Source organism: Aethalodelphis obliquidens, unplaced genomic scaffold (genome assembly GCF_003676395.1).
Source record: "Aethalodelphis obliquidens isolate GAN/ISIS:26980383/991018 unplaced genomic scaffold, ASM367639v1 scaffold32, whole genome shotgun sequence".
In the NCBI taxonomy this organism is placed as follows: domain Eukaryota; kingdom Metazoa; phylum Chordata; class Mammalia; order Artiodactyla; family Delphinidae; genus Aethalodelphis; species Aethalodelphis obliquidens.
The window spans coordinates 13160506-13185680 of record NW_020837976.1 but is presented as its reverse complement, the minus strand read 5'-3'; the positions used below and the strand labels follow the sequence as shown (position 1 = coordinate 13185680).

Sequence of the window (25175 nt, the reverse complement as noted above, 5' to 3'; positions counted from 1 at the left end):
CAAAACATAACTGGCCTTCCCCTTTTAGAGCTTACTTCTAGCAGAAACCAAATGAGAAAGGAACCAACCAATTATAAACCATGTAATTTATGTCATGAAGATTTGAAGAAGTACAGAGTATCATGTGGCAAATAACAAGAGGGAGGGGTGTTCCATTGAAGTTCATAAATAGGTTTTAGCAGATTTGTGAACTGCTGAAATCTGTATGTAAGATTTTGTCTGTGCCTGTATAATTTGGTGGGGGGGGGCAGAAAGGCGAGCTGAGATGCTCAAAGGGGTCCGTGACCCCTTCAAGGTTAAGAACCACTCTACCGTTCAAATCCATCTGGGCACCAGGGTACACAAACTTGTGCGCGACAAGGCCGCGACTAAGGGGAATGCTGGCAATCTGGCGGTCTGTCTAGTCCACAGAGAATGACCTTACCTTTACACTTAGAGACATCAAAAGCGATCAATCTTCTGACTTAACGTGAGAAGAGACAACGTGGTGATTAACTTTTTAAAAATCCAGTTGTTTTAAAAAGATCACGGGATGTTCTAATCCTCAATCCCTGGGGACGTCCAAGCACGTGCCCGGGTCCGAGCTCGTGAACAGCAGCACTCCGCCCGCCAGACACCCTCCCGCCCGGAAGGAAGAGACAGCTCCGAGCTCCGCCTTTTACATTTGGCCGAGAGAAGTCAACGAAAGCTTTCGGAGTCCAGGCCGGGTTTTCAAAAGCATTAAGACGGAAGTAACGGCGGGCCGGAAGTTCCAGGGCCTGCACTGGGACCAAGTGGGGAGGGGGTAGGAGGAAGACTCGGGGTAGGAATGGCGGCTCAAATTCCAATTGTGGCCACCACTTCCACTCCGGGGATAGCCCGGAACAGCAAGAAGAGGCCGGCCAGTCCTTTCCACAACGGCAGCAGCGCCGGGGGCTATACCGCCAGTAAGAAGAAAAAAGTGTCCGCCTCTGGCTTTGCGCAGGTACGCCGTCACTCCCCTAGTCTGCGCGTTGCCGGGGCGGAGAGCGCGTGCGCCGGGCTGCGGGGCGGGGCAGTGGGAGGCGGGGCGCCTCGCGTGGGCGGGGCCCTGCAGTCGTACCTCTTGGGTAAACGCAGGTGTCTGGTGCAAATGAAACATTTTTTCCCCTTAGTTTGCATACGTGGAGTTTGGTTAAAGAATGACCCGCGTTGCATTGTCCATGAGGAGAACTGGGGAGGTGGGGAGGTTGTTATTGCCTTACTAGTAGGGACGCCCCTTCCCGTCGGGGTCGCGATTAGAGCGAGGCTCGGGACTTTTCTTTATGTGAGTTTCAGTCAACCAGAAGTTCTCCTGTCTCACCTTCGTCCATTCTGCAGACATTTACCGAGTGCCTGTGAGGTGCAGAGCGCCCTAATGAACGGTGTGGAGGAACACAAAGATGTATTGATACAGATGATTTCCCTCATCCTCAGAAAAGTGCTTTTTTGACCCTAGTTTCCCTGTCCCAAAGTGGATTTGGTCTTATCTCATGCGGTTGTTATGAGGATTCAATGAGATCATGGTCCTAAGCTCTGAGCACAGCGCCTGGCACAGACTTCACAGCATCTGGGAGATCGGGGCTCTGCAATTGCTTCATTTTATTTAAAGCAATGAGAAAGCAAAGATGGAGTGTGTTATTTTGTGCTCTCCAACACATGGCGTGGCATCCTAAACCCAGAACGACATTCTAGAGATATTAACTGTCTATGGCTTCCTCCGTCGATAATTGGTAGTGCATTTTTTCCTTTTAAAATACTTTATTGATGTATGGTTTGCATACAGTACAATGCCCAAATCTTAAGAATACTGATCAATGACTTTACATATGTATCCACCGATGTGGCCACCATCCAGATTAAGATAGAGAGCATTTCCAAGGGCCCCAGAATATTCCCTGGTGACCCTTTCCGGTTAGTACTCTCTTCCCTCCCTGCCAGAGGTAACCAGTACTCTGACATCTCTCACCATAGATTGACTTTGCGTTTTTGAGCAGAATATAAATGAAATCATACAAAGCATATTCTCTTGTGTCTGTTTGGATTTCTCTGTGAAAAAAATGTTTGTGAGAGTTATTCATTCATTCATGTTATTACCTGTATCAGTACGTAGAGTATATTGTGTAAATATACCACAACTGATGGACATTTGAGTTGTTTACAGTTTTTGCTCTTATGCGTAAGCTGTTCTGAACATTCCTAAAAATCTGGGTAGATACATGCTTTCATTTCTCTTGGGTCAACGGATAGTGGTGGAATTGCTGGATCATGAGGTAGACACACATTGAACTTAGAAACTGTTAAACAGTATTTCCCAAGGTAGTTGCACTATTGTGCATTCTCAGCAGCAGAGTATGAGAGTTCCAGTTGCTCTACATCCTCAACAATACTTGGCATCGAGTCTTTAATTTTAGCCATTCTGATGGTTGTGTCATGGTATTTCTTTGTCTGAATTTTTGTGTCTCAGATTACTAATGATGTCATCACTATTTAATTTGCTTTTGACCATTCCGATACCTTCTGTGAGGTGCCTGATTTTTTTCTCATTGTGTTGTTGTTTTTTTTAATTGTTAATGTATGGGAGTTCTTTATATATTATTGGTTGGGGTCCTTTGCCAGATATATGCATTGCGAGTACTTTCTCCCAGTATGTGCACGGTGCATGTTGATATCCAGCTGTGCTGAGACCAAGGAATGTAGTCAGTACATATTGGGAGGAATGATTGTTTTGACCCTAAAGGTAGCATTGATCATCAGCTCCTCCACAGCAGGCTTCAGAGAGTGGACGAATGCCTTCAAGATGCTGGGAATTCCCAGTAACCCAGCTTGGTGGAAATCACAACTCTGGTGGCCTTAGAGCTCTCAGTGAGGGGACGGGCTGCCTAGGTACTCCCTGTGGGTCTTCTCCATCTCATCAGCCTCAGCGAGTCCTCAGGCTAGAAAGAGAAGGGCATTCCCTGGAAAGGTGAATTCTTTTCTTTGTTCTCCTCTTCCCAGCTGGCATTTAACTAATGAGGTATACAGTTACCTGACTCCCACCCTCAGCATCTCATGAAGAAGGAAAAAAACTTGACCTCTATCTCCAGAAAGGAGTCTTAGCTGTTTTTTTTTTTTCCTGCTCTAACATAGCATTCCATCCTAGTTCCCTTGTCCACAGCAAATGCAGGCATTTGCGCAATGCTGCCCTGAGGGCTGTCTGGAATCTTCCTGAATTGACCCTTATCTGTGTTCCCTCCTCAGCCTTTCTGTCCCATTTCAATTGAGCTCAGTCGGCAAGAATTTATTTCTGTTATGTCTCCAGCAGTATGCTTAAGACATTTCAAGGGATTATAGCTTGTCCCTGCCATCCCAAAATCCTTCCAGGAGAGAATGACCTACACATATTTTATTAGTTTTCTATTGCTGTCGTAACAAATGACCACAAATTTGGTAGCTTAAGTAACACCTATGAGTTCCTGGTTCTGTAGGTCAGAAGTCCTGGCACAACAGGAGTGGTTTGGTTCCCTGCTCAGGGTGTCACCAAGCTGAAATCAAAGAGTTGGCTGGGCTAGTTTGTTGCCTGGATGCTCTGGGGGAAAATCTTTTTTTGAGGCTCACTCAGGTTGTTGGCAGAATTCAGTTCTTTGCAGTGGTAGGGCTGAGGTCCCTGTCTCCTTGCTGTCGATTTGTCACTGTCCACATTCCTAGCCACATGGCCTCCTCCATCTTTATTTATTTATTCATTATTATTGGGGTCTAGTTGCTTTAGAATGTTGTGTTAGTTTCTGCTGTACAACAAAGTGAATCAGCTATATGTATACCTATATCCCCTCCCTCTTGGACCTCCCTCCCACCCTCTCCCCTTCCCACCCATCTAGGTCACCACAGAGCACCCGGCTGAGCTCCCTGAGCTATACAGTAGGTTCCCACTAGCTATCTGTTTTACACATGGTAGTGTATATATGTCAATCCCAATCTCCCAACTCATCCCACCCCACTTCCCCCCACCCTGTGTCCACACTTCCATTTTCTACGTCTGCATCTCTATTCCTGCCCCACAAATAGGCTCCTCTGTACCCTTTTTCTAGATTCCACATATATGCCTTAATATACGATATTTGTTTTTCTCTTTCTGACTTACTTCACTCTGTATGACAGACTCTGGGTCCATCCACGTCGCTACAAAATGACCCAATCTCGTTCCTTTTTATGGCTGAGTAATATTCCATTGTATATATGTACCACATCTTCTTTATCTGTGAAGCCAGCTGTGGAGAATCTCTTTTGTGTCTAATCTCTCTCACACCTCAAATGTCTCTGACTTCTCTTGTCTCTGACTCTTTAGAGAGCTTGTGTGATTAGGGCAGGCCCACCAGGATAGTCTCTTGTTTAAGATCAGCTGACTTGAGACCTTAATTATATGTCAAATATAAGATATATATTGCAAATCCCTTAAATATATCTCAGATCCCTTCACAGTGGTACGTACGTTAGTGGTGCATTTGCTTAAAAATGGGGAGAAGCTGTGTGTACACCAGAGGCCGGGAATCTTAAGGGCCATCTCTGAATTCTACCCATCACATATCTGAAACAGTTAGGAAAATCTGGTCATTTCTAACCATGTCCCAAAGCCAATTATAGGTCTTCTCTGGTATTGGTGCCTTAGTGGTGGGACACAGGAAGATGAGGATTCAGCATAGGTGATGTTCATCAGAGAAGGAGAGGTGGGGAGGGAGAAGCGGGACTAGAGGTGGCCTTTGAGGGGTGGTGGGTTTGGATGGGGAAGGCCTTCCAGAGTCGGCGCCGTGTACATGTATGAGTTTGCTCAAGGTTTCATCAGTGAGAAATGAGTGGGTTTTTTAATATAAATGATTGTAGTTCTTGAGTTAAAAGGGACTTTAGAGATCTTTCAGTATCGAAATTTCAGTAGTTTCCGCTATTTTGTGTCTTACAAAAAAGCAGTGTCTGTAAAACTTTCATGGGGTTTAAAAATTTATAAAGGACATTTACATAGACATTAGAGTGCTTTTTGAAATTGGTGAAAATAACTCGATGGATTCTTAAGGTGGGTTTTACTTTCCAGAATGTGCATGCTATTTCTAAAGTAAAATTGAGTGACTAGATGAAATTTAGAGGGCTTTCTGCTTGGAAGTCCTCAGGGGTTGAAGGGAATATTTTTGATCTAAAAGTATTCTGAGCAAAGCATTTATAGACGTCTCCTTTATGTCAGCCCTAGAAAATGGTATTAAATAGTTTAATAGGACTAAAACAATATTGTTTTATTATTCCATCAAGATGAATCTTTAGTTCAACAGAAATTATTGGTGTCTATGCTTGCTAAGTTGTACACATTGTCACAGAATTACAATTCTGTGTTTGGATTTATATTTTCAGTATAAGTAATATAGTTATTGATTAATTACATCGTAATCTGGAAAGTGCCATCTCCCATCCTTTCTGGTCACGATATTTTGAAAATGATTAGTGTTAACTTGGGTTGGAGAACAGATACACTGTGCTGTGCTAAAGTGAAAGAAGTCATGATAAATAATAATAATATTTAGTGGGCATTTAGTGTGTACCAAATGTTGTTCTAGGCACCTTCTAAGTACTATCTCATTTAATTCTCTGTGAATTGTTATTCTGCAGGTAAAAAGACAGGAGCATAGAGAAGTTAAGTAACTTTTCCATGGTCACACAGCTAACAGGTTCGTAGGGTCAGTATTGGGACCCAGACAGACCGTCCAGAGTCCACGTTTTTTTCTCTTGACTGCCTCTCTTAATATCACTCTTACCAGTCTCTACCTTAGAAGATGTAATTGGATCTCTAATGTAACCAAATCCAAGGTGCAGAGAAAAGCTTTGTGGGGGAATTTTATTAGCTCAATACAGGGCATTTTAGACTTTGCAAGTGCCTATTCACGTTAATAAAATCTACAGAGAAACCTAATTGACCTATAGACTGAGTGTTACCTAACAGGCTGATTTGTGATGGTGAAGCAGTTAGCAAAGCATCTAAATAAGTTGAGAGGCAGCAGTTGCTTCTTTAGAAGGTTAGTGCAGAGTGCAGGTGATGGTACAATCTTCTGTAATTGGAGGCATCCAGAGAACACTGGACTGATTTGATGTATTCATCTAAAAAATAATCATTCTACCCCACCTTTTAAAAAAATCATGATAATGTTAGTTTTCTTTTTTCTATTTTTAAAGTGGACACAAAACGTCAGCCAGTCTTCTTCCCCCACAATTATTATAATTTGTGTTTTCTACGTGTTGATATAGTTTTCCAGAAGCTGTATTTGGTGTATAACATTGCATGCCCTGCTTTTCACTTAGCACTGTTTTCTTTTTGTTTGTTTGTTTCTGGTTGCACCACACAACATATGGGATGTGGGATCTTAGTTCCACGACCAGGGATCGAACCTGTGCCCCCTACCCTGGAAGTGCAGAGTCTTAACCACTGGACCGCCAGGGAAGTCCCACTTAGCACTGTTTCTTGACCCTTTCTCTATGTTGATAGTCTTCTCAAGGAATTAAGTGCTTTTAATTGACTTGATCGAATGTTAGGTTGCATCTCACTTTTTTGGTGTTTCAAGTAACCCTACAGTAACCCTGCAGTTTTAGACTAGGGTCAGGTATTTGAATCTAGACTACTATTAGATAGATGTAACGGGGCATTGGATTCATGAATGATAAGACAGAGGACATTTGTCTCCCTTCTGTGTAACCACAGACAGAAGGCCCCCTTTCAGTCTGAGTCAGGGCCCTGCAGGCTGCCAAGGAGACACGAAGTGGTGCATTTGGGCCTGGTCGGGCGAGCTGAGGCCTTGCTGACTCTGGAGCAGTCCTTTGATGGCGGGCCGGGTTCCTCTTCCTTGGGGCTTAATCAGTTCTTTTCGTGCTGCAAAGAGGGGACAGCCCTTAGGGCCAGGCCTCATTCCTTTCCTCTGATCTCAGGGCTTTTGTGTCTTGGGGCGGGACAGTTCAGCTCCTAAAGTCTCTTAGTGTGAATAATGGTTTAGTAACATGGAAACTATACATCATTTCAGATTGTACTTCACTGCAGCCCAGCCTCACAGACTTGAACCTCCCCTTGACAGTACGTCTCTCCCTCTCATCCCCTCACTAACAGACCCGGGCGTCCAGCATGGCTGAAGCCCAGGGGAGGGGAAGAACGAGGGCGCAGTACCATGGAGGGTGGGTTCAAAGAGGAAAGAAAAGCAGAAAACCCCGCTCAGGGCCCGGAGTCGGGTGTTCTTTTGCATCTGGTCAGAGAGGGAAGCAAGCCTTCGCTGTTGCAGAGGGAGCAAGTGGCCCCAGGTTGACGTGGCCTAGCTGGTGTCAGGATGGCATCCTTTCCTGTCCCATCCTCAGCGTGACTCCTCAGCGGGGGTTTGGCCTGCTGATGAGGGAGGAGATAAGGATGGGGTGACCAGACGAACAGGAGGGTTCGGTTGTGGAAGTCAGCGCTTGAGCGCATCACCCTCACCCGCTTCTTGCTGCTGGAGCGGCTGATGCGGACTCCCGACCCTCTCTTCCCATTGCCTCCCGTCCTCTGTCCTTTGGCATGTCCTCTCCCGGGGGCGGGCGCCCAGACCTGCCAACCCATGTGGGCTGCAAGGCACCTGCTTTCCTCCGCTGCCTCTGGGGCCGCACCCCTGCCCAAGTCCAGCGAGGTGTTCCTGTTGCATCCTCCTGGGTCTCCCGGGACCTGGGAGCAAACAGCTGACCTCAAAGGATGCCCTTGTTCCCTCCTGGCATTTCACTGTGCACCCGGCGCCTTTGAGCCCCCACTAGGAGTCAGGGAAGAAGCAGACGGAGAGAGGGAGGAACGCAGGCTGTTCTGGCCCACGAGAAAAAGCCGACGTCCCTGCTGAGGACGGTGGCCTGCAACCCAGGCGTGTTCCATGGGTAGTTCTGGAATCACCATAGGAGGCCTTGGGGCCTGGTTCTTCTTTTCCCTCTAGTATCGCTTCTGCACACTTCTGTTTGTTTATTTTCTCCCAGATGGAAACAACATTATGTAAGCAGTCATTTTCTTTATGAAAAGCTCAAATGAAGTTGAAACTTACAGTGGATCTGGCCCCGGGAAACCTCTTTCACATTCCACCTGTTTTTCTTGAGTTGGCCCTGGCTGGCTTGGCTTTTCTGCTCTGACGTGATGCTCACTGCATAGTTAGCAGGGTTGTTTTCCCCTCTCTCCCTTAACTTAGGCTGCCCTGGAGGCCCAGCCTCCTGGCAGCCCCCACCCACCGGACTGCTCCTCGCCGGTGTCTTGCTGTGCCCTTGTGAATTGTCGGATTCCTGGGGAAAATAACCCCTATCCTTCTTCTGACACTGGCAGGTGCCACCACCTCTTTTTTTTTTTTTTATTTTTTTGCGGTACGCAGGCCTCTCACTGCTGTGGCCTCTCCCGTTGACGAGCACAGGCTCCGGACGCGCAGGCTCAGCGGCCATGGCTCACGGGCCCAGCCGCTCCGCGGCACGTGGGATCTTCCTGGACCAGGGCACGAACCTGTGTCCCCTGCATCGGCAGGCGGACTCTCAACCACTGCGCCACCAGGGAAGCCCGCCACCACCTCTTGACGGAGCAGGTCCCTGTCACTCTTCTCCATCTGCATGCCAGCCATTGCTTCCTCCCCAGGGCCCGTGGCTCATTCGCTGTTAGGTTGGCAGCTGGCTGTGTGCAGGGGAGGGTCTCACATGGCCACTGTATTTTTTTAATCCTCTAAATATTTTAGTGTGAATTTCCTAAAACCAAAGGCATTCTCTTACATATATAACAGCAGTACAGTGGTCAAATTTAGGGAATGAACGTTGAAGCGACCTCATATACAGACCTTATTCTCGTCCTTTGTCTGGTCCAGGATCCAGCCTAGGCTCACACTTTGCACTTGGTTGTCATGTCTTTTTAGCCTCCTGTCATGTGGAACAGTCTTTATCTTTCATGACCATGACACTTCTGAAGAGCACCGCTCATTGTTTCATAGACTCTTCCTCAGTTTGGGCTTGTCTGATATTTCCTTGTGATTAGATTTGGGTGATACATTTTGGCAGGAGCAGAGAAGGATGCTGTTCCCTTCTCCGCGCTTCATGTCGTGGAACTTGATGTCGATCCATCCCGTTGCGGGTGATGTGTCTGTGAGCACTTAGTAAGTTAGTGTCTGCCAGTTTTCTCCACTATGAGGTTATTGTGTTCCTGTTTGTATTAAAGTATCAGTGTCTTGAGACTGTGTATATCCTGTTTCTCTTCACGCTTTTGCCAACCACTTTTAGTGTCTGTTGATGGTTCCTGCCTGCAACAGTTATTATAGTGGTGGTTGCCAAACGGTGATTTTCTAATTCCTTCTTTCCTTCTACAGTTATTAGAATCCTGCTGTGAGCAAGAGCTTTCTCTTCTCTCCCATTTCCTTTGCATTCTTACAATCAGTGTTTGTATTCGTCCATTCTCATTTTGTTCTCTGGGTCACAATCCATTACTAGCCTTCTTCATTCAGTCTTTCATACATTTATTTGTTTGTTTATTTGTAACAGCTTTATTGAGATATAATTTGTATACCGTAAAATTCACGCCTTTAGAATGTACAGTTCAGTGGTTTATAATAAATTTACTGAGTTGTGCTACCATCACTACTATCTTATTGTCGAATATTTCCATGACCGCCCAAAGCAACCCCCTCCCCATTACCCGTCACTCCCCATTCCCCTGTCCTGCCAGCTCCTGATAAACCCCTCATCTACTTCCTACCTCTATGAATTTGACTACTTTAGGTACCTCAGATAAGTGGAATCATACAATATGTGGCTTTTTGTGTCTGGCTCTTTCAGTTAGCATAATATAGTCAAGGTTTATCCACGTTGTAGCATGTGTCAGTACTTCATTCCTTCTTACAGTTGAATAATACTCCATTGTATGGATAAGCCACTGTTTATGCATTCATTAGTTGATGGACATTTAGGTTGTTTATGCTTTTGAGCTATTATGAATAACGCTTCTATGACTATTTATATATGGATTTTTGCATAGACATATGTTTTCAGTTCTCTTGGGTATATACCTAGGAGTTGAATTTGGGGGTCATATGATAATTCTATGTTTAACATTTTGAGGACCCAGTAGACTGTTGTTTTTTTTATTACATCTTTATTGGAGTATAATTGCTCTACAATGTTGTGTTAGTTTCTGCTTTATAACAAAGTGAATCAGCTATATGTATACATATATCCCCATATTCCCTCCCTCTTGCGTCTCCCTCCCACCTTCCCTATCCCACCCCCTCTAGGTGGTCACAAAGCACCAAGCTGATCTCCCTGTGCTATGCAGCTGCTTCCCACTAGCTATCTATTTTACGTTTGGTAGTGTATATATGTCCATGCCACTCTCTCACTTCATCCCAGCTTACCCTCTACCCGCCTGCCCCCCCACCCCGTGTCCTCAAGTCCATTCTCCACGTCTGTGTCTTTATTTCTGTCCTGCCCCTAGTTTCGTCAGAACCAATTTTTTTTAGATTCCATATATATGTGTTAGCACACAGTTTCTGTTTTTCTCTTTCTGACTTACTTCACTCTGTATGACAGACTCTAGGTCCATCCACCTCACTACAAATAACTCAATTTTGTTTCTTTTTATGGCTGAGTAATATTCCATTGTATATATGTGCCACATCTTCTTTATCCATTCATCTCTCGATGGACACTTAGGTTGCTTCCATGCCCTGGCTATTGTAAATAGTGCCAGGAGACTGTTTTTCAAAGCGATTGCACCCTTTTACATTCTCACAAGCAATGTATGAGGGTTCTAGTTTCTCCACATCCTCACCAACACATTATTATGTCCTTGAGTGTAGCCATCCTAGTGTGTGTGAAGTGATATCTCATTGTGGTTTTGATTTCTATTTCCCTACTGACTCATGATGTTGAGCAAATTGTCCAGATTTGGCCAGTGGGAACCTCTTCAAACTGACTCCTATGTCCTTTAATTTACGCCCATCACTTTTCGAGTGCTGTAATGGACTTGAACTGTGTCCCTTCAAGGTTCATATGTTAAAGTCCTAACCCCCAGTATGCCTCAGAATGTTACTGTATTTAGAAATAATGCCGTTAAGGAGGTAATTAAGGTTAAATGAGGTCATAAGGGTGGAGCCCTAATTCAGTATGACTGGTGTCCTTATAAGAAGAGGGAAAGGGATGGGGTGGGGAGGCCGTGTATACAGAGAAAAGACCATGTGAGGACACAGTGAGAAGATGGCCATCCACAAGCCAAAGAGATAGATCTCATAGAGAACAGACTTGTGGTTGCCAGGGGATGGGGTGGGGGGAGGATGGGTTGGGAGTTTGGGGTTAGCAGGTGCAAACTATTATATATAGAATGGATAAACAACAAGGTCCTACTGTATAGCACAGAGAACTATACTCAATATCCTGTGATAAACTGTAGTGGAAAAGAATATGAAAAAGAATGTATATATATGTATAATTGAGTCACTTTGCTGTACTGCAGAAATTAATACAACATTGTAAATCAACTATACTTCAATAAAATAAAATTTTAAAAAACAATTTTAAAAAAAGAGAGAGAGAGACAGGTCTCAGGAAAACCCAACCCTGCTGACACCTTGATCTTGAACTTCTAGTCTCCAGAACTGTAAGAAAATAAGTTTCTGTTATTTAAACCACCCAGTCTGTGGTATTTTGTTAGGCAGCTCTAGCAAACTGATACAAGCGTTTTCTTACTTTCTGGCGCCACAAGGCTCATCTTGTACTTCCCTGCCCCAGCCCTGGAATCAGCCATTTCTTCAAAGATTACTAGTTCTTGGAGAACAATATTTAGAAACCAGGATCTATACCTGGTGTCCCTATTGTTTATTGTTCCCAGCCATCTCCATGGAAGAGCTAGGAAATGTAGGGGTGTGTGTGTGTGTGTGTGTGTGTGTGTAAGCACCCCCCATGCTTTGACATCATATAGAATTTAAGAAACTCATGAGGCTAATGATAGTCTATTATATGTACCCCAGTTTTTTTCACTCATTCCATTGTTCCCCTTTTCTTTCTGAAGTTCCCAGTCTTCTGTTATTGTTTTTTTATGTTTTCATAACAGTAGGTGATATCTGGACTTTCCAGTGCCATTGGATATGAGTTTCAGGAAACACTGAGCCTGGATCACTTAATGCCTCTGTATCCATTTCTGTGTTTATCTGTCTGTATATATGTTAGAAACCATGAATTCCTATTGCTAACCTGTGATTTCCATCCAATAGCACAAGGTTCATTATAGCCGCCCCTCATTCCTTATTTGCCTCATCTTAGAAGATGTGTAGTTTCAGAATTATTAACCGGTACCCTTGTGAGAAACAAACCTACCAATTGTTCCTGGTTCTTTTTGCCTCTAACCTTAGGTTATATGGTAAGAATACTATGTTCACATCACTAACGTTATTTCTCCCTTCCTCCCCTTCAGTGTGGTTGAGTTATTCATTCAAACCTCAGTTAAATTGGTTTTTGTTTGTATTCCATTTTCTCTATCTGCTGCCCGATCCTTGCTGGTTGGTTTTATTTATTTATTTGTTTGTATGTGAAACTTTAACATGGTTCAAAAGGTCAAAACTTTACAAATAACTATACTTGGAGAAGTTTACTCCTCTCTCATCCTTTCCCATCTCCCCTTCCTCCCACCCTGTTCCCTTGTGCCCTATAGGTAACGAAGCCCAGTCGTTTCTGAATTATCCTTCCTGTGTTTCTTTGGGTTTGGCCACTGCATCCCATCCAGAGACGATTCCTTACAGTGAACTCCGGAGCATACACATCTCAAATACTGATGCTGGCATGGAGTGACGCTGCGTTGTCTTATTCCTTAACTCCAGTCAGTTAATCAGTCAGTGATTATTTGGGGCTTACTCTGTGCCAGGCACTGGGTTAGATGCAGGGCACGGAAGCCTGGGCCAGATGGTGAAGCAGGTTGTTCTGACCCCCTGTGCCTTCTCACCCTTGGAATCTGTCCCTTCCCTCATCTGCTCACCTCTCTCCTTTGTCTCTCCTTCTTCTGGTCTGTTGTTCCCTGCCTGTTTCACAAAGCTGTTGTTATTTCAGTGACTAACCAAGACTTAAATACTAACTATCAGTCATGTATCCAATTTATGATATTACTCTTACAAATAGTCAACACTAAATAACATTGACAACTGGCCAGAACTACTCAAGCTAACGTTGGTTACTGATTAAATGTGATGGGAAAAATCAAATCTTCCTCATCAGATTGGGTCTCTCAGGACACATGTATGTGCAGAAATACTATGACCATGAAGGAAAAATCCCAAGGGCAATAAAAAGTTGGTTATGTACAAAATGCTAAATCTAATCTTTGTTGCAAAAGTAAAACTGGCATGGACTAATCCCAATGGAAATTTTAGTGGAGCATAAATAAAAATGGAAAAAAAAGGAAACTCTTTATGCTTACAGAAAATGACTCCATGGATTCTGGACCAGAAAATACAAAATACAGGAGGGAGGGGTGCCAGAGGGGAGGCTGGAGAGGAGGCCAGGGGGCCAGACTTGTGCCTAATTCCCAGGGCAGTGGGAAGCACTGATGAGCTGTAAATAGGGGAGTTACGTCAAGTTTACATTTAGAAGTGTGTCGCTGAGTGTGCTGTAGAAAACGGAGAGGGCAAGATGTGTGCTTCTGAGGCCCTCCCCTGAACCCCAGAGCTGAGGAAGGGCCAGATAAAGGCGAAGGACTGGGGAGGGAGGGGAGGATAGGAAAAGAAAGAGAGAGGGAACTGTAGCTATAGATGGTGGGAAAAGGTTGCGAAATTGGAGGCGTCTTAGTTCTTAGAGAGCTAGGCCTTGGAGGGGAGAAAAGTTAGGAAAGACCGTGAATAGGGGGAGGATAAGGTGAGGGGCAGTCCAGATAGAAGAAGGGTTGTGGGCAGAGGAGAGGGAGCACAGACCCACAGGAGAGACCCTGGAGAGGAGTCTCGGAAGGTGTGTGAGAAGAAACTGTTTGGGGAACTATTGCAGCAGGGTGGGTGGTCCCTGTCTCCCCCACCCCCCAGAACTCTCATACACTCCTGCTGGGAGTGTCAAAGAGTGCAGCCGTTTAGGGAAATGATCTGTCAGTTTCTCATAAAGTTTATTCACCCTATAACCCTTTCCACTAGTAGGTATTTACCCAGGAGAAGTAAAGACACATGTCCACATAAAGACTTGTACAGAATGTTCACAGCAGCTTTGTTTATAATAGCTGAAGACTGAAAATGACCCACATTTCATCAACAAGAAAATGGACAGACACATTGTGGTACATCCATACAGCGGAATACCGCTCTGCTGAATGGTATACAAATTCTGTGAGACAATCTACCAATCTATGCAGTGACATGGACAAACCTCAGAAGCTTTATGCTGAGCTAAAGAAGCCAAACACAGCAAACAGTACATGCTGTCGGATTCCACTCATATAAATTTCTAGAACAGGCCAAAGTAACGTGGTGGAAATAGAACAGTGGCTGCCTGACGTTGGAAGGTATTGACTAGGAAGGGGCATGAGGGCACTTTCTGAGATGATGGAAATATTCTGCCTCGTTAGGGACCTGGATTACACAAGTGGAAGCATTTGGCAAAACTCATGAAACGTACACTTAAGATCTGCACATTTCACTGTATATAAATTATATATCAATTATAAAACAGTCTATTGCGGTCTGGGAAGATTGGAAGTAGCATTACAAATCAGAAGTGATGTCTTCCTTTGGCTTGTATTTTCTTCCTGATTCTTGGCTTCAAAGGTTTTTTGTTTTAAAGTGCATTAGCCTGCTTGTCAGGGCGCTCTCTGCCGCAGCCAGGTGACCGTGGCCCCCAGCCTGCTCTCCCTTTATTCTCCGTGCTCAGAATGCCCACAACCTGTTGTGCCCTTACGCGTACCAGCTCCATCCTGGGTTCTCCAGCCAATGAGACCCTTAAAGGGGCTGGACCTTTTTTGTCTTAATGTTTCAAGACACAATTTGACAAGATGGGCAGGAGTAGGGGCCATGTGGTGTCACGGAGATGGTGGGGCCTTTTGGAATTGCCTCCACCTGGGTTTGAATCCAGAGGTAATCCCTGTGTGGCCTTGAACCCGTATACCTGAGCCTCAGTCTTCTTCTGTGTAAACTGGGGATAATAGCACCCATCTTGTAGTAGTGAGACACCTGTGCTTGGCACTCAGGGGAGCCAGGAAGCCTGGCGGCTGGGGTCCTGGCTGCCTCTGCTGTGGCTTCTGCACAGCGGGTGCTGCTTCCAGGCTCTCCCCCGGTGCAGGCCGCCCGCTGGGGCTCTGGGCGCACCGTCTCCCCTCGCGTGTCCGGTGCTGTCATCTTACGTCTTGTTGAGAGCTGAGTTAGGAAGCTCAGCTAAAGGACGCTGACCTCGTACTGTTCTTATTATGTTTTAAGGGTACCAGCATGGAAGGCGTGAGTGAGAATAAAATGGTGCCCTCCGATTTTAGCACAGGACCTCTTGAAAAAGCGGCCAAACCTTTGCCGTTTAAGGATCCCAACTTTGTGGTAAGCATCTAAGGTGTTTTAGAAATGAAAACCCAAACAACTGTACCTCGGCCCCTGATCTTGCTGGGCCTGCAGCCCAGGCAGCACTGGTGCCCCGTCTCCATCAGCCCAAGTCACCGCCTCCTCCACTGTGGGCTGTTGTAGGAGCGGTAGGGGCAGGAGAAGAAGGCCCTTCCTGTTGACCTCCCAGTGTGCCAGTTCCCCAGGATTTTGGTGTCCTTTGTGGAACTCATTAAAGGATACCATCTTGAGAGTGGGTCACTTCCACGATGATTGCTCACCTTCCTTCTTCATAAGATTTAGATGAGGCTTGAAATAATTAACTAAAAGAGGAGTGCTTGAGGGGTAGGATAAATTACATGATTCAGATTATACCATTGAAGTTTATTTTTCATTAATTAGCTTTGAAAATACAGCGTTAACAGTTGTAACAGATTTTTGTATTCCTTCCATTTTATTTTGTCATCGTCATAAGACAACAAAGAAAAAAAAAATTCCAGAAGGCTTGCTGTGCCATGACTGAGGCTTCCTTGGGTTTTCCTGGAGCACCAGTAATTTACAAGGTGGAGACTGGCCCTCAGAAAGGAGTTTGGAGATGTGGTCATGAGTTTAAATCTAACCCTGTAGTAAATTTAAAGTAGTGGGAAATTCATGAGTGAACTCCATAAAGTAAGACCCAATAAAGGATGTGATTTTCTATGTGCATATAAAAAAATAACCTTTTGTTTCTACTCCGTCACCAACTAACTCATATGTTTTGACAATCCAAAAGCTGTGTTTTTTTATAAGTAAGATTAAAGTGTACGGTGTAATACTTTTTTAAAAAGCCTTAGGGTACACTGACTGCTGATTGAATGAGGGGTTTATTACAGTTATGAATATGCATAAATGTCAGATACTGAAGTGATCATCTCCCCTGATTTCTGTTTCTTCCAATCCGTGTTTTCGCCTCGAGCACTCTGGCCACGGTGGCGCAGCGGCTGGCAAGAAGAATAGAACCTGGAAGAACCTGAAACAGATTCTGGCTTCTGAAAGGGCACTGCCATGGCAACTGAATGATCCTAACTGTGAGCTGACTAGAACCTCCGATGTGTTTATAATGTCAGACTAGGAACTTTCTTATAACAAACCCACATTATTGTGTTTGCATTCATGTAGAAACAATTTTTAGCTTGGGAATTTTACAGTGGCATCCACATAGGGAGATTGTGTGTATATTTCCTCATAGCTGTATTCTGTGTTGAACCTGTGTGTTTGCGTTGTCATGGACGTGTGGTTTTTAGTGTCACTGTTAACATTTCGATCTGCAGCAGTAGTATGTTGCAGTATTTCCAAATCTGTGTTAACATGTTCTGCTCAACTTCCATGGAAAGTACAGGTTCGAACTTCCTTCCATCTCTTGCCCCACTGCACGTCTTTCATGGGGGTGACTCAGACGGGTGACAACTGAACTAGTCAGTTGCCTGGGTGTGGACATTCCGGTGTCTGGATGCTCAGATCAAATTAGCGGGTTGTTTGGCATCTCATCACATCAGTCCGTGTAACTGGAGACAGTGAAAGTAGCTTGTGGGCAGATGAGCTTTCCCGTGGTTCTGCTGGAGGGGAGGGTCCCTGGGGACAGGGCAGAGCAGGATCTGGAGCCTGCACTTGGTCTATGACATCCTGCATTATTTCCCCAGAGAATTCTCTGAGTACTGAATCGCAAAGTAAAAAGTTCAGGAATATTATCAAGCAGTATTTTAGGAAAAAAAAAAGGGAAAGGGTCTGAACTTTTTAAAGCCAGTTTAGTTATTTTCTTTTTTTTTTTTCCCCAGACTTCAGTATTGATGCTCCTCCGTCCTTTAAACCAGCTAAGAAGTATTCTGATGTTTCAGGTCTTCTTGTGAGTATAATTACATCTCTGTGTCTTACAACATTGAACTGAGAAGGAGATTTCACGGTACTGTCTATTTAGAAGGTGTTGGATATTGACACTGGTCCTGCCGGAGCCCGTGTACTCTGAACAGGTAATGGGTTTGTGCGGAAGCATTCACTCAGTCATTTCAGAGTGGCTGCAACCTGGGGCACCCATGTGGGCAGCCTGGAGCGAGGGTTGCTCCCGAAAGCAGGAGACCTGAGTGTTAGTTTCCCTTCCTCTGCTTGTTAACTATTATGAGAGAACGTGAAAGAAACAACAATTTCCCATTTTTATTGCTGAAGTTTAAAACAAAATCCTGCAATTTAGAGATGATTGTATTGGGTTGGCCAAAAAGTTCGTTTGGGTTTTTCCGTAAGATCTTATGGACAAACCTGAACAAACTTTTTGGCCAACCCAATACTTTAAAAAAAAAAAATTAAACTTCTTTAAAGAGGCACTGTGGTAGAGATAGTGATTGTCAAATTTATTTTTAAGCATCAGAATCCCTTTTCCAAATGAAATCTTTTACAGAATCCCCTGGAGCCCACCTGCCCACTGTGACCCCGTGTGGATCTGGTCCTCTGCCCTTCCCCCCACTCCCCACCCCAGGGACCCCTATGGTGCTCCTAGGGAAAACAGTTTGAAAACCTGCAGTGCAGTTGGACAAGTGGGACTTGGGTAAGTCCCCGAACCTCAGCGACCCCAGAGAACCTCGTTTCCTTGTTTGCAGAATGTGGATGAAGTGTGGAATTTTCTGCTCGCTTTCTTCATCCTTTGTCATTATTATTAAATTTGGAAGATGGGCTTCTTTTCGTAACTGTAGAAATAATGAGACACCTCACCTTTTGAAGCTCATAGACATCATTTAAATGCTTTACCTTTTTATGAAAATGTGTGCCTCCAACTTCTGTAGCACACTAAATTAATGATATTGGGAAAGATTTTTTATTATATTTTTGAAAATAATGTTAGTTTTCCTCTCTGAGTTAGTCATATGTTTTAGCTTTTCCTCCAAAGAGCACACACTCTTCAGAGTACTACAGACTTGTTAACATAGACCTTAAATATAATGATCCTAAAAAACAGGGAGAGCAGAAGCACTATAAAGTGATGTCTGTGTGTGTGTGTGTGTGTCTGTGTCTGTGTGTCTGTGTTGGGTTCTTCTTTCTGCGTCCATTCATGGGCATGTATCTTTTTCGAAAGGTCCCCTGAGGGGACTTCCATTTGAGAAAAATATTGTAGTCTTATGCTATCTCTTGTCTACTGCCTGAAAATAGTTGCCTCATATATTTGACCCATTTTAACAGTTGTTTATGGAAGGAGGGCTCATCTGGCACAAGTTATTCTGTTATGGCCCAAAGTGGAAATTTCTCCCTGTACCATTTTGTGCTGAGCTTGTAGAAGCCATGGTTTATGGCCAGACTTGGAGGGTGGCCCCTTAGAATGTAGCTTTATCCTCACCACTATCAGGCAGCTCATCTGCTAGTGGAGTGGTTTTCACACACTAGGAGGCATGAAAATCATTTTGAGAAGCATTGTTCCAGGCCCATTTATGCCATTGGCAAAGGACTTGTCATGTTATACATAACTAACCTATTGCCCCACTGTGTGTAAGAATTAAGACATTCTGAATAAACAAAGAACTCTACCAAATCATTGAAAGACAATCCCATAGAAGAATCAGCTACAAGAATATGAACAGACAATTACAAGGAGGAAATACAGATGACCAATGAGCAGATGTTCAATGATAATTAGGAAAAAGACTCATCAGGTAGGAAAGAAATGAAGACATTTGGTTATATGTCTTGTCACCAACATAGACAATGGACATCCTCCTACATGGCTGTCTTGAGGTGGGAGCCACACTGGTACACATTCTCGGGAAAACGATTGGCACTACCTATCGAGACAAAAAGGTAGAGGCCTACGACCTAGCAATTTGCCTTCCAGCCAGCTCCCTAGAGGAATATTGTGTACAAGGAGCTTCATGCAGAAGTGCTTATGAGAAAATGTGTTAGCAAAATATTGGAAACAACATAAAGTTCAACCAGTGGGGTAGGGCTGGGGGGTTCATACTATTCTGTGAGTTTGATGTATAGGTAACAACATGGGTAAACTTCCAAGATGTGGTGCAAAGCAGGATAAGTAGCATGGTACCACTTCAGTAAAACTCAATACACAGTCACAAAAAATACTGGGCACTTCTCTGGTGTGTTTGTATGTGTGTGTGAGGGTATATTTATAAACAAGGTCTGGAAGGGTGCCCACCAAGCAGCACTTTCCTCAGGGGAAGACAAAGGACTTCTGGATGGTAGATGGTAGTAAAAGGACACTTTAGTCTTATTTGCAGTGTTTCCTTTTTTTTAGAGGAGAATATGTTCACCTGTTACTTGTATAAATTAAACTTAACGTAATTAAAAAGTAAAGCCGGGGGCTTCCCTGGTAGTGCAGTGGTTGAGAGTCCGCCTGCCGATGCAGGGGACACGGGTTCGTGCCCCGGTCCGGGAGGATCCCACATGCCGCGGAGCAGCTGGGTCCGTGAGCCATGGCCGCTGAGCCTGTGCGTCCGGAGCCTGTGCTCCTCGACGGGAGAGGCCACAACTGAGAGGCCCGCGTACCGCAAAAAAATTAAAAAATAAAATAAAGCCGGGCTCATGTTTACACTGACCCATCTGTTCCAGCCAGTGGCCATTTCCCCTGTGTTGGGGCCTGGCTGGAAGGGATGCAGGGTCACACCTGTGTTTAGCCCTTGTTACCAGGCTCTGGGTGAGATGGGGGAGCAGCATATACTGCCTGTCCCCCTGTAACAAGGGAGGCGTGAAAAGCCGTGTGCTGCCTGCCCTCTGGGCAGGGGGCCTTTGCTTCATTCAGGCTGGTGGGACGGAGCCCAGAGGAGGGCAGACCGCAGGAGTCCAGTTCTTTACTTGTTCATCTCTGAGGTGTCACCCAGCCTCCTTCCCTCTGTTCAGAATACTAGGTCAGGTCTGGTCCGTGCAAGTTTTTGTTTGACCTCTTTGTTGGTGCAACAGTTCTCTGTATTCCGCATTATTTGTTCAGCAGCCTTCTTGGCAGTGAGGCCTGAACTTGGGCTGGCGGGCTTGGCACAGTTTGGTGGTGGGGGTGAGGCAGCCACAGAGATGGAACCGGGCCAGGGCTGGTTCATCCATGGAGGCCAGATAATCAAAGCCAGATGCATAAGCCTGCACCCCTGCTCGGAACTGCAGGGCAGCTCCCCTGCCAGATAGTACATCTAACTGCCTCATGGGCAGGAGCCCTCAGAAGGGACCTGCTGCTGTTTTTCCAGTTAAGCCTTCCTTTATATGAGTGGCATGAAAGGAAATGTGGTACAGAAAGGCAATATCTAGATTAAGCCAAAGGATCAAAGTTCTGTTTTAGATAGAACTTTAATCAATCTTAGCTTTTTAGGAATAATCTCATTTTCCTAACACACAGACCTCAGATACCTTAGGGAGATCCCCAGTGATGGAACTGAAGACTTTTCAGAGCATGAGAAACCCATGACTAAGTTCCCTTCAGCTGGTTGCTTCTTCACCAAGCCTCCCTCCCTCCTTAGATCCCAGCGCGTCTGGGTCCATGCAGAGACGACCAGCACTGGCGCAGACAGTCCACACCTGAGTAATTGGCTGTTACCTGTCTAGACGTTAATGGCGTCTTTTATAATTTTTTAAAGGAGCTCCAAATGACTCACCCTCACGTTTTCTGTTTCAAAATCTGTAGGAGCCATGTGCCTTGAGGTAGATAGTAAGTGAATATTTTCTCCACTCTGCACGTGGGGAGAACAGACCAAAAGAGAATTTTGATGTATCAGTGGGAAACAAGTTCTCTTTTCTGTGACTCTCCCCATCGTTCATTGGTTTGTTCATTCACTCATCCCTCATTCATGGTAGCTGAAGGCCCACTGTGTGCTCTGCATCGCACTAGGAGACAGTACAGCCAGGATCCAGTGATAAGCAAGCCACAGGGTTCTTGCCTCGTGGAGACTCACAGCCTAGACTTCAGGCAGAGTCCCACAGATGATAAACGTAAGAGCAACAGAGGTAAGCATTCCACCGGAGACAGGGGTACTGAGGTGAACGTGAGGATAGGGTCCTGACTGCCTGTGGGGCAGATAAAGCGTCCCCGATGATGCGACTTCGGGATGAGCAGGCGGTCACTGGGCAAGGAAAGGGCAGATGGGCAGGACGGGAGGGAGGTGCTTAGAGCCGGGGTGGTTGGAACTGGACGGTGGGGACACATGGCTGAGGCAGAGGCTCGGAAGAGGGGGCCCAGGCAGGGCCTGAGGAGCTGTGCTGCGGACTTGGGCCCTTGAAAGGTTTCATGAGGAAAGACATGATCGGAGCTGCAGGTTGTAAAGATGCCCCTGGCTGCAGGTGTCAGATGGCAGCCCTTTCCAGTGGAGGAGGGTGGGTGGCCATTCCGGCACTGCAGGGTAGCCCAGGGAGCCATGGAAGTGACCTGGGGGCGGTGAGGGGGAGCAAGAGAGCAGCGCACTGGGAGTAGGTGGTGTGGGGACGGGGTGCCCCCCGCCCCGGCCTTGGGTGACAGATCCGGAGCATTTGTTTGAAGCAGGTGGCGTCTGAAGGCGGGGATCAGGGAGGGGTGATCAGCATGAATTCGGTTTGGACCTGTTGCTGGTAGCCCTGAGGCACCAGCCACAAGCGTCCCGGTGTCTGATGTGGTTATTCACCCGTCCTCCTGTCCATACCCTGAAGCCTTTCTCAGTTCTGGGAAGACTAATGTGTCTTTGCCAAACTGAGCGATTTAGCATTCTTGGTGACAGAGTCAGACGTGATGAAGACACTTTTCAGTTTCAGTAAAACAGAAAAATAATGTTTATCTTGATCTGAAACCTCAACTCCGACAACAACTTTCTGCCCTTCTCTGTGCCTGTCTCTCACCCAGGCCAGCTACACTGACCCCCAGAGCAAGCTGCGCTTCAGCACCATCGAGGAGTTTTCCTACATTCGGCGGCTGCCGTCCGACGTGGTCACGGGCTACCTGGCCCTGAGGAAGGCCACGAGCATCGTTCCCTGAGCCCGGAGAAACGGAGCATGAAGTGGAAAGCTGTTTCAAAGGCAGACTTTGGACTCAAGATTTTGTTTTATGGAAACAAACTCATTCTGTCAATCTGGAAATGTCAGTGTTGGGCCTTGGAAAGAATGTTTGGCTTTAATTTAAGGAGGTTTTTTTGTTTTCCCTCCAAGTGTGATATATCCTGTTGAATTAAATTATACTTCAGTTGTTGCCCCAAGTGAAGTTGTTTGACAAGAAAATATAAAATTGTGCTTTTAATTTAACCCAAGTAAGTCCTCGAACTTTTGCTTCAAAGCTGTGGACTCTTGTAACATGTTTAAAGACCCGACAGTGAGTCCTGACAATGAGGCTGAATTATTCCTGATCCCGGGGACTCCCTCTCTGAGCATGTTCAAATTTGTCCCTGCTCGGAATGCTTGGAAGAGGTCCAGAATTGGGGCTGGAGAAGAGAGAACTGAGGAGCTCACCCTGTCACACTGGGTCAGTCCTCGTTCTAGGCCTTGGCCTCTGAATCAGCCTCTCTTCCCTTCCCCCGAGAGAGATACATCTGTTAGTTAAGCCACTGAGTGGTCTGTGGCATTTACAGCAGCCTGAGCTGACTAAACCAGCAGCCCCGGCCCCTTTCTGGAGGTGTGGGGTACGACCATCGTCACCCCTTCCAAGCAGGATGTCTGCCCTGGTACAGGATGCTGTCTGCTTCAGAACAGGGCCTGCCTCTGAGAAGAGGAGGCGCTCATGGGCCAGGAGAAGGAGACGGTACTCCAAGCTTCCCTGAGCCTCATTCCCAAAGGTCTCTGGGGGGCGACAGTGGGACCAGACCCTGGGGCTTCTGAGCCAGAGCTGCCTGTGCTTTGGGTGGCTTAGGCCCCCAGGTGCCTTTGCTTTCTGAGGGAGAGCCCCTCCTGCACCCCTCTGGGCACAGAGAAAGGAAAACCAAAGCCGAGAGTCAGCTGGGGGCAGCCTGCTGGGCGGGGGGCAGCTGCCGGGAACCTGGCTTTTCCTTCCCTCCGGGTGGGCGCAGCAGCCCCTGTGTCATTCAGCCCCTTCCCAGCTGGTGGGGAGAGTGGGAGGGGTGTGGTGTGGCTTCTCCCTCCCCCACGGAAAGGGACTGAGGTGATGGCCAGGAGAGCGAGGACCTTCTCTAAGCCCGTGAGCACTGAAGCACTGGAGCCTGCGGCGCGGGGTCCTCAAGCCTCAGCGCTAACAGAACCACCTGAGGCCCCGCTGTAACACAGACAGGGGGCCCATCCCCCAAGGGTCTGATCCAGAGATTGGGGGTGGGGCCTGAGAATCTGCATTTCCAACAAATGATTCTGATGTTGCTGGCCCCAGAAACCGTACTTTGAAACCCACTGCTGACACGGAAGTTCTCTGCAGGACCAGAGGCTGCTTCCTGGGTTCTTGCTCCTGCGTCCCCTGCCTGCACTCAGCCTAGGAAACCCCCATGGGGCAAGTAAGTCAAGGGCCCTTCTTGCCTTGCTTCCACCTTCTATGACACAAAGAACACGTGGGGCAGGTGCACCTGTCTTCTGTGAAGACCCCCCGTTTGGACCATGCCCCACGATCCTGACCATTTCTAGAAATGGAAATTCTAATCATTTCTAACACTGCTTGCTGGCCGCTACCTCAGTCCTGATTTCAGACTCCCCTGGGCCAGGGCCAGGAGGACAAAGGATCCCTGCCTGGCACACGGCCACCGGGGGTTCCCACAGACCCCTGCAGGCCTCTCAGGGTTTGAGGGGGGTGGGTGCGCACCAGAGCCCTCCGTCAGAGTCACCTGGGACCTGTTAAAATGCAGATTACTGGGCCACACCCTACACCTTCTAATCAATGCAGGGAGTGGGGCCCAGGCATCTGCATTTGACAAGTATCCCAGCGTGCCTGTGACGCACAGGAGGTTGAGACCACTGCCTTCCGCAGGCAGAGGGGAAGCACGTGTGCTGGACACCTGGCTCCCTTCTTTCCTTTTCCCCTGCCAGGCCTTCCTTGCCAGCCCTTATTTTGGCCAGAGAGCTGAGTTCTGAAGGTCAGGTCACTTCTCTCACCCCAAGCAACAGGGATCCAGGCTGAGCCAAGCTAAGCTTCGAGCTGTGAGCAGCTCCAAGGAGTCCTCCCACAGGTTCTGAACAGGCAGGTAATTTGGTGCTGAAACAGCCCTCGCTGTGCATGCCTGGTCCAGTGGTTCTCAGCCCCGCTGTACGTCAGCATCACCTCTGCAGGGAGACAGATGGGTGTAGAGGGAGGTGTCAAAATACACAGGGATTCGGACTCAACTGGCCTGAGCTGGGAGGGGGCGGGGGTGTGCTGCCGGGCATAGTGTTTCTTAAACTCCCCAGATGATGGTGATGTGCAGCCAGTGTTGAGACCCTTGTTGCAACTACAAAGAGAATATTTCCCGTGGGGTATGGGGTATGTTTTCTTTTCTTTTTTTTTTTTTTGCGGTACACGGGCCTCTCACTGTTGTGGCCTCACCTGTTGCAGAGCACAGGCTCCGGACGCGCAGGCTCAGCGGCCATGGCTCACGGGCCCAGCCTCTCCGCAGCATGTGGGATCTTCCTGGACTGGGGCACTAACCCGTGTCCCCTGCATCAGCAGGCAGACTCTCAACCACTGCGCCACCGGGGAAGCCCAGGGGGGTATGTTTTCTAATTCACAGGTCAGCTGGCTCTGTACACCCAGGCTCATGGGCAGTTTGGAAGGGGGTTCTT

The 25175-nt window shown here is 46.6% G+C and overlaps 1 protein-coding gene and 2 long non-coding RNA genes across 7 annotated transcripts in view; 2 read left to right on the top strand and 1 right to left on the bottom strand.

Annotated features, from left to right (window-relative positions):
* The window catches only part of LOC113631351 (uncharacterized), a 78155-nt gene extending 77480 nt beyond the window's left edge, over positions 1 to 675 (bottom strand). For all 3 annotated transcript variants that reach the window (XR_003437269.1, XR_003437270.1, XR_003437271.1), the window contains exon 1: positions 425 to 675. This is a non-coding gene — a long non-coding RNA (uncharacterized LOC113631351). The remainder of the gene's footprint in view (positions 1 to 424) is intronic.
* INO80C (INO80 complex subunit C) lies at positions 656 to 22730 on the top strand. 3 transcript variants are annotated; one of them, XR_003437268.1, is made up of 6 exons: positions 699 to 964; positions 15402 to 15512; positions 16432 to 16579; positions 17327 to 17394; positions 17941 to 18087; positions 22336 to 22448. XR_003437268.1 is itself a non-coding variant. In XM_027127743.1 (5 exons), the coding sequence occupies exons 1-5, from the start codon at positions 809 to 811 to the stop codon at positions 22465 to 22467; spliced, it is 579 nt and encodes a 192-aa protein (XP_026983544.1). In that variant the 5' UTR covers positions 656 to 808; the 3' UTR covers positions 22468 to 22730. The 3 variants fall into 3 exon arrangements, 2 of the variants coding, with proteins under 2 accessions (XP_026983544.1, XP_026983542.1); XM_027127743.1 differs by lacking the exon at positions 17941 to 18087 and having other exon boundaries at positions 656 to 964; positions 16468 to 16579; positions 22336 to 22730; XM_027127741.1 differs by lacking the exon at positions 17941 to 18087 and having other exon boundaries at positions 707 to 964; positions 22336 to 22685.
* Positions 3951 to 9265, top strand: LOC113631355 (uncharacterized). The gene is made up of 3 exons (XR_003437277.1): positions 3951 to 4234; positions 7026 to 7028; positions 9253 to 9265. It is a non-coding gene; the product is annotated as an uncharacterized LOC113631355 (long non-coding RNA).
* Positions 22731 to 25175: the final 2445 nt, after the last annotated feature.